The sequence below is a fragment of the Saimiri boliviensis genome, chromosome 7 (assembly GCF_048565385.1).
Source record: "Saimiri boliviensis isolate mSaiBol1 chromosome 7, mSaiBol1.pri, whole genome shotgun sequence".
Lineage (NCBI taxonomy): Eukaryota > Metazoa > Chordata > Mammalia > Primates > Cebidae > Saimiri > Saimiri boliviensis.
Genome location: NC_133455.1, coordinates 55,586,366 through 55,597,664, shown reverse-complemented (window position 1 = coordinate 55,597,664; position 11,299 = coordinate 55,586,366). Strand labels below are relative to the sequence as shown.

The 11,299-nt window shown below is 39.1% G+C and overlaps 1 protein-coding gene across 1 annotated transcript; it reads left to right on the top strand.

Annotated features, from left to right (window-relative positions):
* The first annotated feature begins 10,580 nt into the window (after nucleotides 1-10,580).
* LOC101030937 (large ribosomal subunit protein eL32-like) lies at nucleotides 10,581-10,991 on the top strand. The gene has a single exon (XM_039472374.1). The coding sequence runs from the start codon at nucleotides 10,581-10,583 to the stop codon at nucleotides 10,989-10,991; it is 411 nt and encodes a 136-aa protein (XP_039328308.1).
* Nucleotides 10,992-11,299: the final 308 nt, after the last annotated feature.

Here is an 11,299-nt window from a genome sequence, read left to right as displayed (position 1 = left end):
CTTTTTTTTTTTTTTTTTTTTTTTTTTTGAGACAGGGTCTTGTTCTGTCACCCAGGGCAATGATATCTTAGCTCACTACAGCCTCAACCTCCTGGGGTGAAGCAGTCCTCCCTCCTCAACCTCTCAAATAGCTGGGACTACAAGCATGTACCTCCATACCCAACTAATTTTTAAAATTTCTGTAGAGACAGTGTCTCCCTATGCGGTCCAGCTACTCTTGAACTCCTGAGCTCAAGCTATCCTCCCACTTCAGCATCCTAAAGTTCTGGGATTACAGTTGTGAGCCACCATGCCCAGCTTAGATTTCACTTTTCTAGACTTTTATCTGTGCTACTTTTGTACTTCGATTCATAGTCACCTTAAAATACCACCCACAGTGACATGTAAGCTTTAATCACCAGTTAATTTTACAGTAGAATTTAATTGTATTTTTGATTGATTTACAGATTGTGTAGTAATGAAAAATTGTGACTTAATTAAAAATGTTTTATTATAAAAGTAGTGTATGTTTGTATAAATAGAAATAGTTGAGATTACAGATGTTTAGGCATGTACAATATTTCCTCACAAATGAACTTATGGCACACACACACACACACACACACACACAATCTTATAACTAGCATCTTCCACTTAGCAATCTGTCAATGCCATGTAGATATTTCACAGTATGATACAATGTAGTTTATTTGTCTCTGAACTGCAATTAAAATGATTTTAGATTTTCACTATTACAAATACTACTACAATAAATAACGTTGTAATATGTCTTCTTGCATGCTTATGTAATATATCTGTACGTTAAATTTCTAGAAATGGAATTGCTGGGTCAAAGAGTAGATGCATTTGAAATTTGGATAAATACTATGAAAATGCCATCCAAAACGCTTGTGCCAACCTGTGCTCTTACCAGCAGCATGTGTTGGAGAGTGTCTGTTTTTAATCTTTACCAATCTGGCAGTAAAACATGACATATCATTGTTTTTTTTTTTAACATGCATTTATTTAATAAAAAATGTGATCCAGCACCTCATCATATATTTATTAACCATTCATTTTTTTCTGAACTGTACTGTTTTTGCAGCTGGATTTTTTTGTACTGCAGATAATTTTCAAGAAAGAATATGCATACTTTTGAATTTGACATTACAATGCCTGAAATTTTTTTGAGACAAAGTCTTGCTCTGTCGCCCAGGCTGGAGTACAGTGCTGTGATCTCAGCTCACTGCAACCTCCACTTCCCGGGTTCAGGTGATTCTCCTGCTTCAGCCTCCTGAGTAGCTGCCATCATGCCTGGCTAATTTTTGTATTTTTAGTACAGGCGGGGTTTCACCATGTTGACCAGGCTGGTCTCAAACTCCTGACCTCAAGTGATTCACCCGCCTCAGCTTCCCAAAGTGCTGGGATTACAGGTGTGAGCCACTGCACCTGGCTAATGCCTGAAATTTTTAAGGATGGCAATTAAATTTAGAACTAGATTGTTGCCAAGTTCAATTATAATGAAATAGTTATTTTTTTTTATTTTTTATTTATTTATTTATTTATTTTTGAGACGGAGTTTCACTCTTGTTACCCAGGCTGGAGTGCAATGGCGCGATATCGGCTCACCGCAACCTCCGTCTCCTGGGTTCAGGCAATTCTCCTGCCTCAGCCTCCTGAGTAGCTGGGATTACAGGCACACGCCACCATGCCCAGCTAATTTTTTGTATTTTTAGTAGAGACGGGGTTTCACCTTGTTGACCAGGATGGTCTCGATCTCTTGACCTCGTGATCCACCCGCCTCGGCCTCCCAAAGTGCTGGGATTACAGGCTTGAGCCACCGCGCCCGGCAAATAGTTATTTTTGATATGAGAAAAGATATTGAGCTCATCTGGTCCCCATGGAGTCTCCCCTTTTCCACAATGCAAAGTGGCAGTTACCTGCATCTGCGTTGTCATTCTTAATACCCTGAACTAGAGTCTCCGAGATTTGCATCCTCTTTAAAACTCACATCATCTTTCTTTCTTTTCTTTTCTTTTCTTTTTCTGTAAGTTATTCGGGTACAAGTGGTTTTTGGTTACATGAATAAGTTCTTTAGTTGTGATTTGTGAGATTATGGGGTGTCTATCACCCAAGAACTGTACACTGCACCATATTGGAGTCTTCTATCGCTCACTTCCCTCCCACTCTTTCCCCCAAGTACCCAAAGTCCATTGTATCATTCTTATGCCTTTGCATCCTCATAGCTTAGGTCCCACATATCAGTGAGTACATACGATGTTTGGTTTTCCATTCCTGAGTTACATCACTTAGAATAATAGTCTCTGGTCTCATCCAGGTCACTGAAAATGCTGTTAATTCATTCCTTTCTATGGCTACATAGTATTCCGTTGTGTATATGTGTATACATATACATACATATCATAGTTTCTTTATCCACTCGTTGATTGATGGGGTATTTGGGTTGGTTCCACGATTTTTCAATTGTGAATTGTGCTGCTATAAACATGCATGTGCAAGTATCTTTTTCAACTAATGACTTCTTTTCCTCTGGGTAGATACCCAGTAGTGGAATTGCTGGATCAAATGGTAGTTTTACTTTTAGTTCTTTAAGGAATCTTCACACTGTTTTCCGTAGTGGCTGTACTAGTTTACATTTTCACCAGCAGTGTAGAAGTATTCCCTGTTTACCACATCCATGCCAACATCCACTGTTTTTTGATTTTTTGATTACGGCCATTCTTGCAGGAGTAAGGTGGTATGGCATTGTGGTTTTGATTTGCATTTCCTTGATCATTAGGGATGTTGAGCATTTTTTCATATGTTTGTTGGCCATTTGAATATCTTCTTTTGAGAATTGTCTATTCATATCCTTAACCCACTTTTTGATGGAACTGTTTGTTTTTTTCTTACTGATTTGTTTGAGTTCATTGTAGATTCTGGATATTAGTCCTTTGTCAGGTGTATAGATTGTGAAGATTTTCTCCCACTCTGTGGGTTGTCTGTTTACTCTGCTGACTGTTCTTTTGCTGTGCAAAAGCTCTTTAGTTTAATTAGGTCCCAGCTATTTATCTTTGTTTTTATTACATTTGCTTTTTGTTTCTTGGTCATGAAATCCTTGCCTAAGCCATGTCTAGGAGGGTTTTTCCAATGTTATCTTCTAGAATTTTTATAGTTTCATGTCTTAAGTTTAAGTCCTTAATCGATCTTGAGTTGATTTCCTTATAAAGTGAGAGATTAAGATCCAGTTTTATTCTCCTACATGTGGCTAACCAATTATTCCAGCACCATTTATTGAAAAGGGAAAGATCTCCACTTTAAGTTATTGTTTGCTTTATGGAAGACCAGTTGGCTGTAAGTATTTGGGTTTATTTCTGGGTTCTCTATTCTGTTTCATTGGTCTATGTGCCTATTTTTATACCAGTACCATGCTGTTTTGGTGACTATGGCCTTATTGCATAGTTTGAAATCAGGTGGTGTGATGCTTTCAGATTTGTTCTTTTTGCTTAGTCTCTATTTGGCTGTGTGGGCTCTTTTTTGGTGCCCTGTGAATTTTAGCATTGTTTTTTTCTAATTCTGTGAAGACTGATGATCGTATTCTGATGGAGATTGCATTGGATTTGTAGATTGCTTTTGGCAGTATGATCATTTTCACAATATTGATCGTGCCCATCCATGAGCATGGGGTGTGTTTCCATTTGTTTGAGTCCTCTATGATTTCTGTCATAGAAAGAAATCCTTGTAGTTTTCCTTGTAGAGGTCTTTCAACTCCTTTATTAGGTATATTCCTAAGGTTTTTGTTTGTTTGTTTGTTTGCAGCTATCATAAAAGGGGTTGAGTTCTTGATTTGATTCTCTACTTGGTTGCTATTGGTTTATAGAAGAGCTACTGATTTGTGTACGTTAGTCTTGTATCTGGAAACTTTGCTGAATTCTTTTGTCAGTTCTAGGAGCTTTCTAGAGGAGTCCTTAGGGTTTTCAAGGTAAATAATCATATCTTAAACAAACGGTGACAACTGACTTCTTCTTTACTGATTTGGATGCTCTTTATTTCTTTCTCTTTTCTGATGGCTCTGGTTAGGACTTCCAATACTATGTCAAAGAGGAGTGGTAAACAGTGGGTATCCTTCTCTTGTTCCAGTTCTCAGAGGGAATATTTTCATCTTTTCCCTATTCAGTATTATATTGGCTGTGAGTTTGTCATATATGGCTTTTATTACATTAAGGTATGTCCCTGGTATGCTGATTTGCTGTGGGTTTTATTCATAAAGGTATGCTGAATTTTGTCAAATGCTTTTTTCTGCATCTATTGAGATGATCATGTAATTTTTGTTTTTAATTTTGTTTTTTGGTGTATCACATTTATTGACTTTCATGTGTTAAACCATCCCTCCCTTCCTGGTATAAAACCCACTTGATCATGATGAATTATCTTTTTGATATGTTGTTGGATTCCATTAGCTAGGACTTTGTTAAGGATTTTAGCATCTATGTTCACCAAGGATATTGGTCCGTAGTTTTCTTTCTTGGTTATGTCCTTTCTTGGCTTTAGTATTAGGGTGGTGCTAGCTTAATAGAATGAACTAGGGAGGGTTCCTTCTTTCTCTATCTTGTGAAATAATGTCAGAAGGATTGGTAGCAATTCTTTGAGTGTCTAGTAGAACTTTGCTGTGAATCCAACTGGTCCTGGACTTTTTTTGTTGCTAATTTTTAAATTACCATTTCAATCTTTCTGCTTGTTATTAACGTTCAGGGTATCCAGTTCTTCCTGATTTAGGCTAGGAGGATTGTATTTTTCCAGGATTTTATCCATCTCTTCTAGGTTTTCTAGTTTATGTGCATAAAAATGTTCATAGTAACCTTGAATGATCTTTTGTATTTCACTGTTGTCAGTTGTAATATCTCCTGTTTTCATTTCTTTGAGAAGTTATTTGGATTTTTCTCTCCTCTTTTCTTGGTTAATCTTGCTAATGGTCTATCAATTTTATCTATCTTTTCAAAGAACTTGCTTTTTGTTTTATTTACCTTTTGTGTTTTTTGTTTGTTTCAATTTCATTTAGTTCTGCTCTGATCTTGGTTATTTCCTTTTTTTCTGCTGGGTTTGGGTTTGGTTTGTTCTTGTTTCTCTAGTTCTTTGAGATGTGACCTTAAGTTGTCTGTTTGTGCTCTTTCCGATTTTTTGGTTTAGGCTTATGAACTTTTCTCTTAGCACCACGTTTGCTGTATCCCAAAGATTTTGATAGGTTGTGTCATTATTGTTGTTCAGTTAGAAGAATTTTTAAATTTTCATCTTGATTTCATTTTTGACCCAATGCTCATTCAGGAACAGGTTATTTAATTTCCATGTGTTTGCATGGTTTTTAAGGTGTTTTGTTGTTGTTGTTGTTTGGTTTTTAGTTGATTTCCAGTTTTTTTCCACTGTGGTCTGAGAGAGTGCTGATATAATTTCAATTTTCTTAAATTTATTGAGGCTTATTTTATGGCCTATCATATAGTCTCTTTTGGAGAAAGTTCCATACTCTGTTGAATAGAATGTGTATCCTATTTAGAATTGTGATATTTTCCTGTTGGACAAGGCCTTTTACCATTATATACTGTCCCTCTTTGTCTCCTTTAACCACTATTGCTTTAAAGTTTGTTTTGTCTGATATGAGAATAGCTACCTCTGCTCGCTTTTGGTGTCTATTTGCATGAAATGCTTTTTTCCACCCCTTTACTTTAAGTTTATGCTGGTCTTTATATATTAGATGAGTCTTCTGAAGGCAGCAGATAGCTGGTTGGTGAGTTCTTATCCATTCTAAGGTCCAGTATCTTTTAAGTGGAGCATTTAGGCTGTTTGCATTCCATATTAGTATTGAAATTTGAGGTACCATTGCTTTCATCATGTACTTTGTTGCCTATGTACTTTGGTTTTGTTTCTTCTTTTTGCTTTTTAACTTGTAGTTTTGTTTCATAGGTCCTGTGTGATTTATGCTTTAAAGAGCTTCTGCTTTGATGTGTTTCCAGGATTCATTTCAAGATTTAGAGCTACTTTTAGCAATTCTTGTAGTGGTGGTTTGGTAATGGCAAACTCTCTCAGCATTTGTTTATGTGAAAATGACTGTACCTCTCTTTTTTATGTAATGCTTAGTTTTGCTGGATACAAAATTCTTGGCTAATAATTGTTTTGTTTGGGGAGGTGGAAGGTAGGTCCCCAATCCCTCCTTCTAGCTTGCAGGGTTTCTGCTGAGAAATTTGCTGTTAATCTGACAGGTTTTTCTTCATAGGTTACCTGGTGCTTCTGTCTCACAGCTCTTAAGATTCTTTCCTTCGTCTTAACTTTGAATAACCTCATGACAATATGCCTAGGTGAGGATCTTCTGTGAAGAATTTCCTAGGTGTTCTTTGTGCTTCTGTATTTGGATGTCTATTTCTCACACAAGGCCAGGGACGTTTTTCTTGATTACTTTCCCAAATATGTTTTTCAGGCTTTTAGAATTCTCTTCTTCCTCAGGTACATTGATTATTCTTAGATTTGACCATTTAACATAATCCCAGACTTCTTGGAGGCTTTGTTCATATTTTCATATTCATTTTTCTTTGTCTTTATTGGATTGGGTTAATTTGAAAACCTTACTATTGAGTTCTGAATTTTTTTCTTCTACTTCTTCACTTCTATTGCTGAGACTTTCCAGGGTATTTTGCATTTCTAAAAGTATGTTCAAGGTTTCCTGAATTTTTAAATCGTTTTTCCTTTAAGCTACCTATTTCCATGACTATTTCTCCCTTTCCTTCTTGTACCATTTTTTTTTTAAATTTCCTTGCATTGGGCTTTCTCTGATCCCTCCCTAATTTGCTGAATAACTACTCTCTTGAATTCCTTTTCAGGTAAATCAGAGATTTCTTCTTGATTTGGATCCATTGTTGGTGAACTAGTGTGATTTCTTGGAGGTGTTAAAGAGCCTTGTTTTGTCATATTACCAGGGTTGGTTTTCTGGTTCCTTCTCATTTGGGTTGGCTCTGTCAGAGGGAAGGTGTAAGGCTGAAGGCTGTTGTTCAGATTATTTTGTCCCACAGGATGTTCCCTTGTTGTAGTACTGCCCCTCTTCTCCCGTGGATGTGGCTTCCTGTGAGCCAAACAGCAGTGATTATTGTCTGTCTTCTGGGTCTAGTCACCCAGTGAGTCTACCCAGCTACAGGCTGGTGCTGGGGTTGTCTGTACAGAGTCTTGTGATGTGAACTGTCTGTGGGTCTCTCAGCCATAGATACCAGCACATTTGCATTCTGGTAGAGCTGGCAGAGGGTGCAATGGACTCTGTGAGGGTCCTTAGCTTTGGTGGCTTAATGCTCTATTTTTATGCTGGTTGGCCTCCTGTCAGAAGGTGGTGCTTTCCAGAAAGCATCAGCTATAGTAGTGTGAAGAGGGATTGGTTGTGGGCAGGGCCCTAGAACTCCCAAGATTATATGACCTTTGTCTTCCACTACAAGGATGGCTAGGGAAGGATCATCAGGTGGGGGCAGGGTTAGGTGTGTCTGAACTCAGACTCTCCTTGGGCAGGTCTTGCTGAGGCTGCTGTAGAGGATGGGGGTGATATTTCCGGGTGACTGAGTTGTGTACCTAGGAGGATTATGGCTGCCTCTGCTGAGTCATGTAGGTTGTCAGGAAAATGGGGGAAAGCCGGCAGTCACAGGCCTCACCCAGCTCCCACTCAAACTGAAATTTCCACTGTGCCCACCTCAACTACCCTGAATCTGTTTCCAGGCAGTGGGCAAGACAGGCTTGAAAATTTGTCCAAGGCTATTTGCCTCCCAGCTGTGAAAGAAAAGGCTCTAGTTCTTCCTCCCCCTGTGAAGTCTGCCCACTGAATTAGGACCCTCCCCCTAATTCTGGCCAGGAGTCTTCTCACCCCGTTCAAATTGTCATAGAGTTTAGCTAGGGATCTCCTTCTCCCTGTGGAGTTTTACCCACTTCTCCTCTGGGGACTCAGCGAGCTCCCAGGGCCTTTCTGCTGCTTCTTCTGTGCCTGTATTTCACTCAGCTCTCTAACTTGACTCAGCTCCAAGTAAAGTTGGAAGCTTCTCTCTCAAACAGACCTTCAACTTCTCCAGTGGGGGCAAGTGTTCAGGAGAGGAAGGTCTCCCTTTCCCGCTTCTGCCATTTGGGCATTTACAGTATTTGGGGTATCTCCCAGGTCCTGTAGGAGCAGTCTGCTTCCTTCAGAGGGTCTGTGGGTCCTCACAGGATTGCTGGTTTGTTCTTGCAGTTGATCTGGAGCTAAAATTCACAGTGCAAGCCTCCGCATACTGCTCTGTCTGTAGCTGCAATCTAGTCCTGCCTCCGGTCCGCCATGATCCCCTGAATCTCTTCACATCATCTTTCAAAAGCTTTATAATAACATGAGTTTTTTCGTAGCTTTAAATCTCAAAAATATAAAAAACATAGAGGATGGGTTCGCTCAACGCCAAGAATAGGAAAAGCATCTTTTCAGAGGTTATGTAAGAAAGAGGTAAGAAACAAAATGATTATGCCATGTGTAAAACTAGAAAGCTGGGATTGGCCCAGATCTCAGGGGCAGCTGTGAAAAAAAACAAAAGATGGTAGTCAAATGCAAAGAGAAAATCTCTAGGTCTGGGGAGAGTTGAAGTACAGGAATGCCGCGCAAAAAGTAAGCAAAATATCGATTTACCTTTATTAAAGTTCAAAGTAAATCGATCTCCAACATAGAGAAGAACCTGTGTATAACAAACCGTTTTAGTTTTTGTATGCTTGGTGGTGGTGGTGGTAGTTTTGGTTGCAAGTATGGGGCTCAAAGGAGTGCTCACCTTGGCCCTCTGAATGTTTATTGAAAAACTGAATCACAAGAGACAGATTGATGGTATAAATGGCTTACAAATTTATTTAGCATGTATACATGGGAGCTGTTGGACCCAAAGGGAAATTGTTCATTTTTATACTTAAATTCACTGAACTATGGACAGCCACACAGAAATATAAGTGGTTAAAAATGGTACGATCTCATGCTAAGACTGAGTTGAAAAACCCAGCAAGGCCTGTCTGTCTAAATTCCTCTCGGCCTCTCTGAGCAGCATTCCTTCCCTCTGGGTATAGGGCAGAACCCTCTTTGGAATGGGGGTCTTATGACCTACAGTTAAACAAGTAGGTCAGAGAATTTCTCTATGGCCAGTTTTTACACAGAAAAGGAGAGGAGAAAGTTAGAATAATATATTTAGGTTTTATGGTTAGCTTTGGTAAAAAAGGGTTCTGGTTTCTATGACTGCCTTGGGGACCAGGGATTCTAACTTTTATGGTGAGCCCCAGGGAATAATGGGACTGAGAGACTGGAGGGCAGACGGTCAGAGAAAACTTTGACTTCTGAGGTCTTCATTTTGGGATGTTGTTTCTTGAGCCCCAATATTAGCTCAAGGTCTTACTACAACTAGTTCAGGCTAAAAAAGAATTCACCAGTTTGTATAAAAGGACCCTGAGGGATGAACAATTCTCAAGTATCACAGAGTCCAAGGCTGACTCTCCAGGGCTCTGTCTTGTCTCCCAGCTCTGGAGTGCTTTTCTGAGTATGGGCTTCCTTCTCAGGAAAGCTTTCCCTACCTGGTGGAAGTGATGGCCATTGGCAATATGTATATGAATATGACATAATCTGCATTCTTGTTTTCATTTAATAAAAATTATGTCCATTTCCAGAGAATTCCATCTCTATTCCCTTTACTTAAACAACTATTCCTATCTTTTCTTGGCTTATTTTCATTATCTTTCCACATGTGACAATTGTAGTCAATTCCAGAGTATACATAGTTTTTCACCTTTTCACTTTATGTGATTTTATTTGCACTTGCCCAAGAATATAATCCTTGCATTTTTATATAGCTGCCTAACTGCCCGTTGATTCAATCTACATTTTTAAAGTGCAGTTTTCATTTGGAAATTCTGTGTTAGCTTATGGTGAAAGAGCTCAAATCCTAAACAGGGTGTCCTGAATTATCATCATAGGAAAATGAAGTGCTAGGTCATCTAGAAACCTGCCCTTGGTTTGTTTCAGAGCACTTCTCTGCTGACTTCTGGAACATTTACTGACAACCTACTATATGACAGTAGGCACTGTGCTAGGTGCTTCATAGATATATGGATAGATTCATGTGTATGTATATACCCATATATATTTCTTTGTCTAAAATTTTAAATTTACATCTTGATATAATGTCAGCTATGTCAATGAGAAGACCACCATGGTGCCTAAACAGTAGAAAGAAGAGCTTTATTGGTGATACCAGTTTGCAAACTGAGAAAGGATGGTCTTTATTGTATACAAAAGATGCTCTCTTCAAAGAGGGAAGAGACAGGTTGGGGTTTTATGCCTCACAGGGTCTGTATTACACAATAAAGTCATACATGTTCAGCAGGTTTAAGGGAAAAGCTATATATATTTATGAGGGAAGTTGAGCACATGTACAAAGGACAAACATGCATGCAACATACATCTCATGTTCACTTTGGGGAGGGGTTTTAGCATTAGAATTAGGTGGAACTGGATCTTTACATCAAAAGGTGAACTAGCTTTTTTCCTCAGCGCTGCCTATGGAGGTGGCAGCCGTCTCCTCTTCTGCATCATGGCCACCCTCAGACCCCCTGTGAAGCCCAAGATCATCAAAAAGAGAATCAAGAAGTTCATGTGGCACCAGTCAGACTGTTATGTCAAAATTAAGCGTAACAGGTGGAAACCCAGAGGTACTGACAACAGGGTTTGTAGAAGGTTCCAGGGCCAGATCTTGATGCCCAACATTGGTTACGGGAGCAACAAAAAAAAAACAAAGCACATGCTGCCCAGTGGATTCCGGAAGTTCCTGGTCCACAACGTGAAGGAGCTGGAAGTGCTACTGATGTGCAACAAATCTTACTGTGCTGAGATTGCTCACAATGTTTCCCCCAAGAACCACAAAGCCATCGTGGAAAGAGCTGCCCAGCTGGCCATCAGAGTCACCAACCCCAATGCCAGGCTGCACAGCAAAGAAAATGAGTAGACCGCTCATGTGCACATTTTGTGTTTAAATAAAACTGTAAAAACTGCAAAAAAATAAAAAAGATGAACTATGGAACACAAAGACAGTTTGTACGCAGTCTCTATAAACTGGCTAAAGCTGGCTTAAGGTCTGTAGTTGCTTATTAGGAAAGAATGTTTGTAAGGCAGATTCTCTGTCCATTCAGAGTTGTAGTGGTCTGGGGCGGCAAATCAGAGTTAGGAGGGGTCTGATAATTTGCCTGGTTAGGGAGTTTAACAAGAGTGTAGATTTTTTTTTTGTAGCCATAGGAATTTAGGAAGTTGCCATGC

What these genes read in the sequence shown, in the direction of transcription:
- LOC101030937 (XM_039472374.1), top strand. Translation starts at nt 10,581, where the DNA reads ATGGCCACCCTCAGACCCCCTGTGAAGCCCAAGATCATCAAAAAGAGA.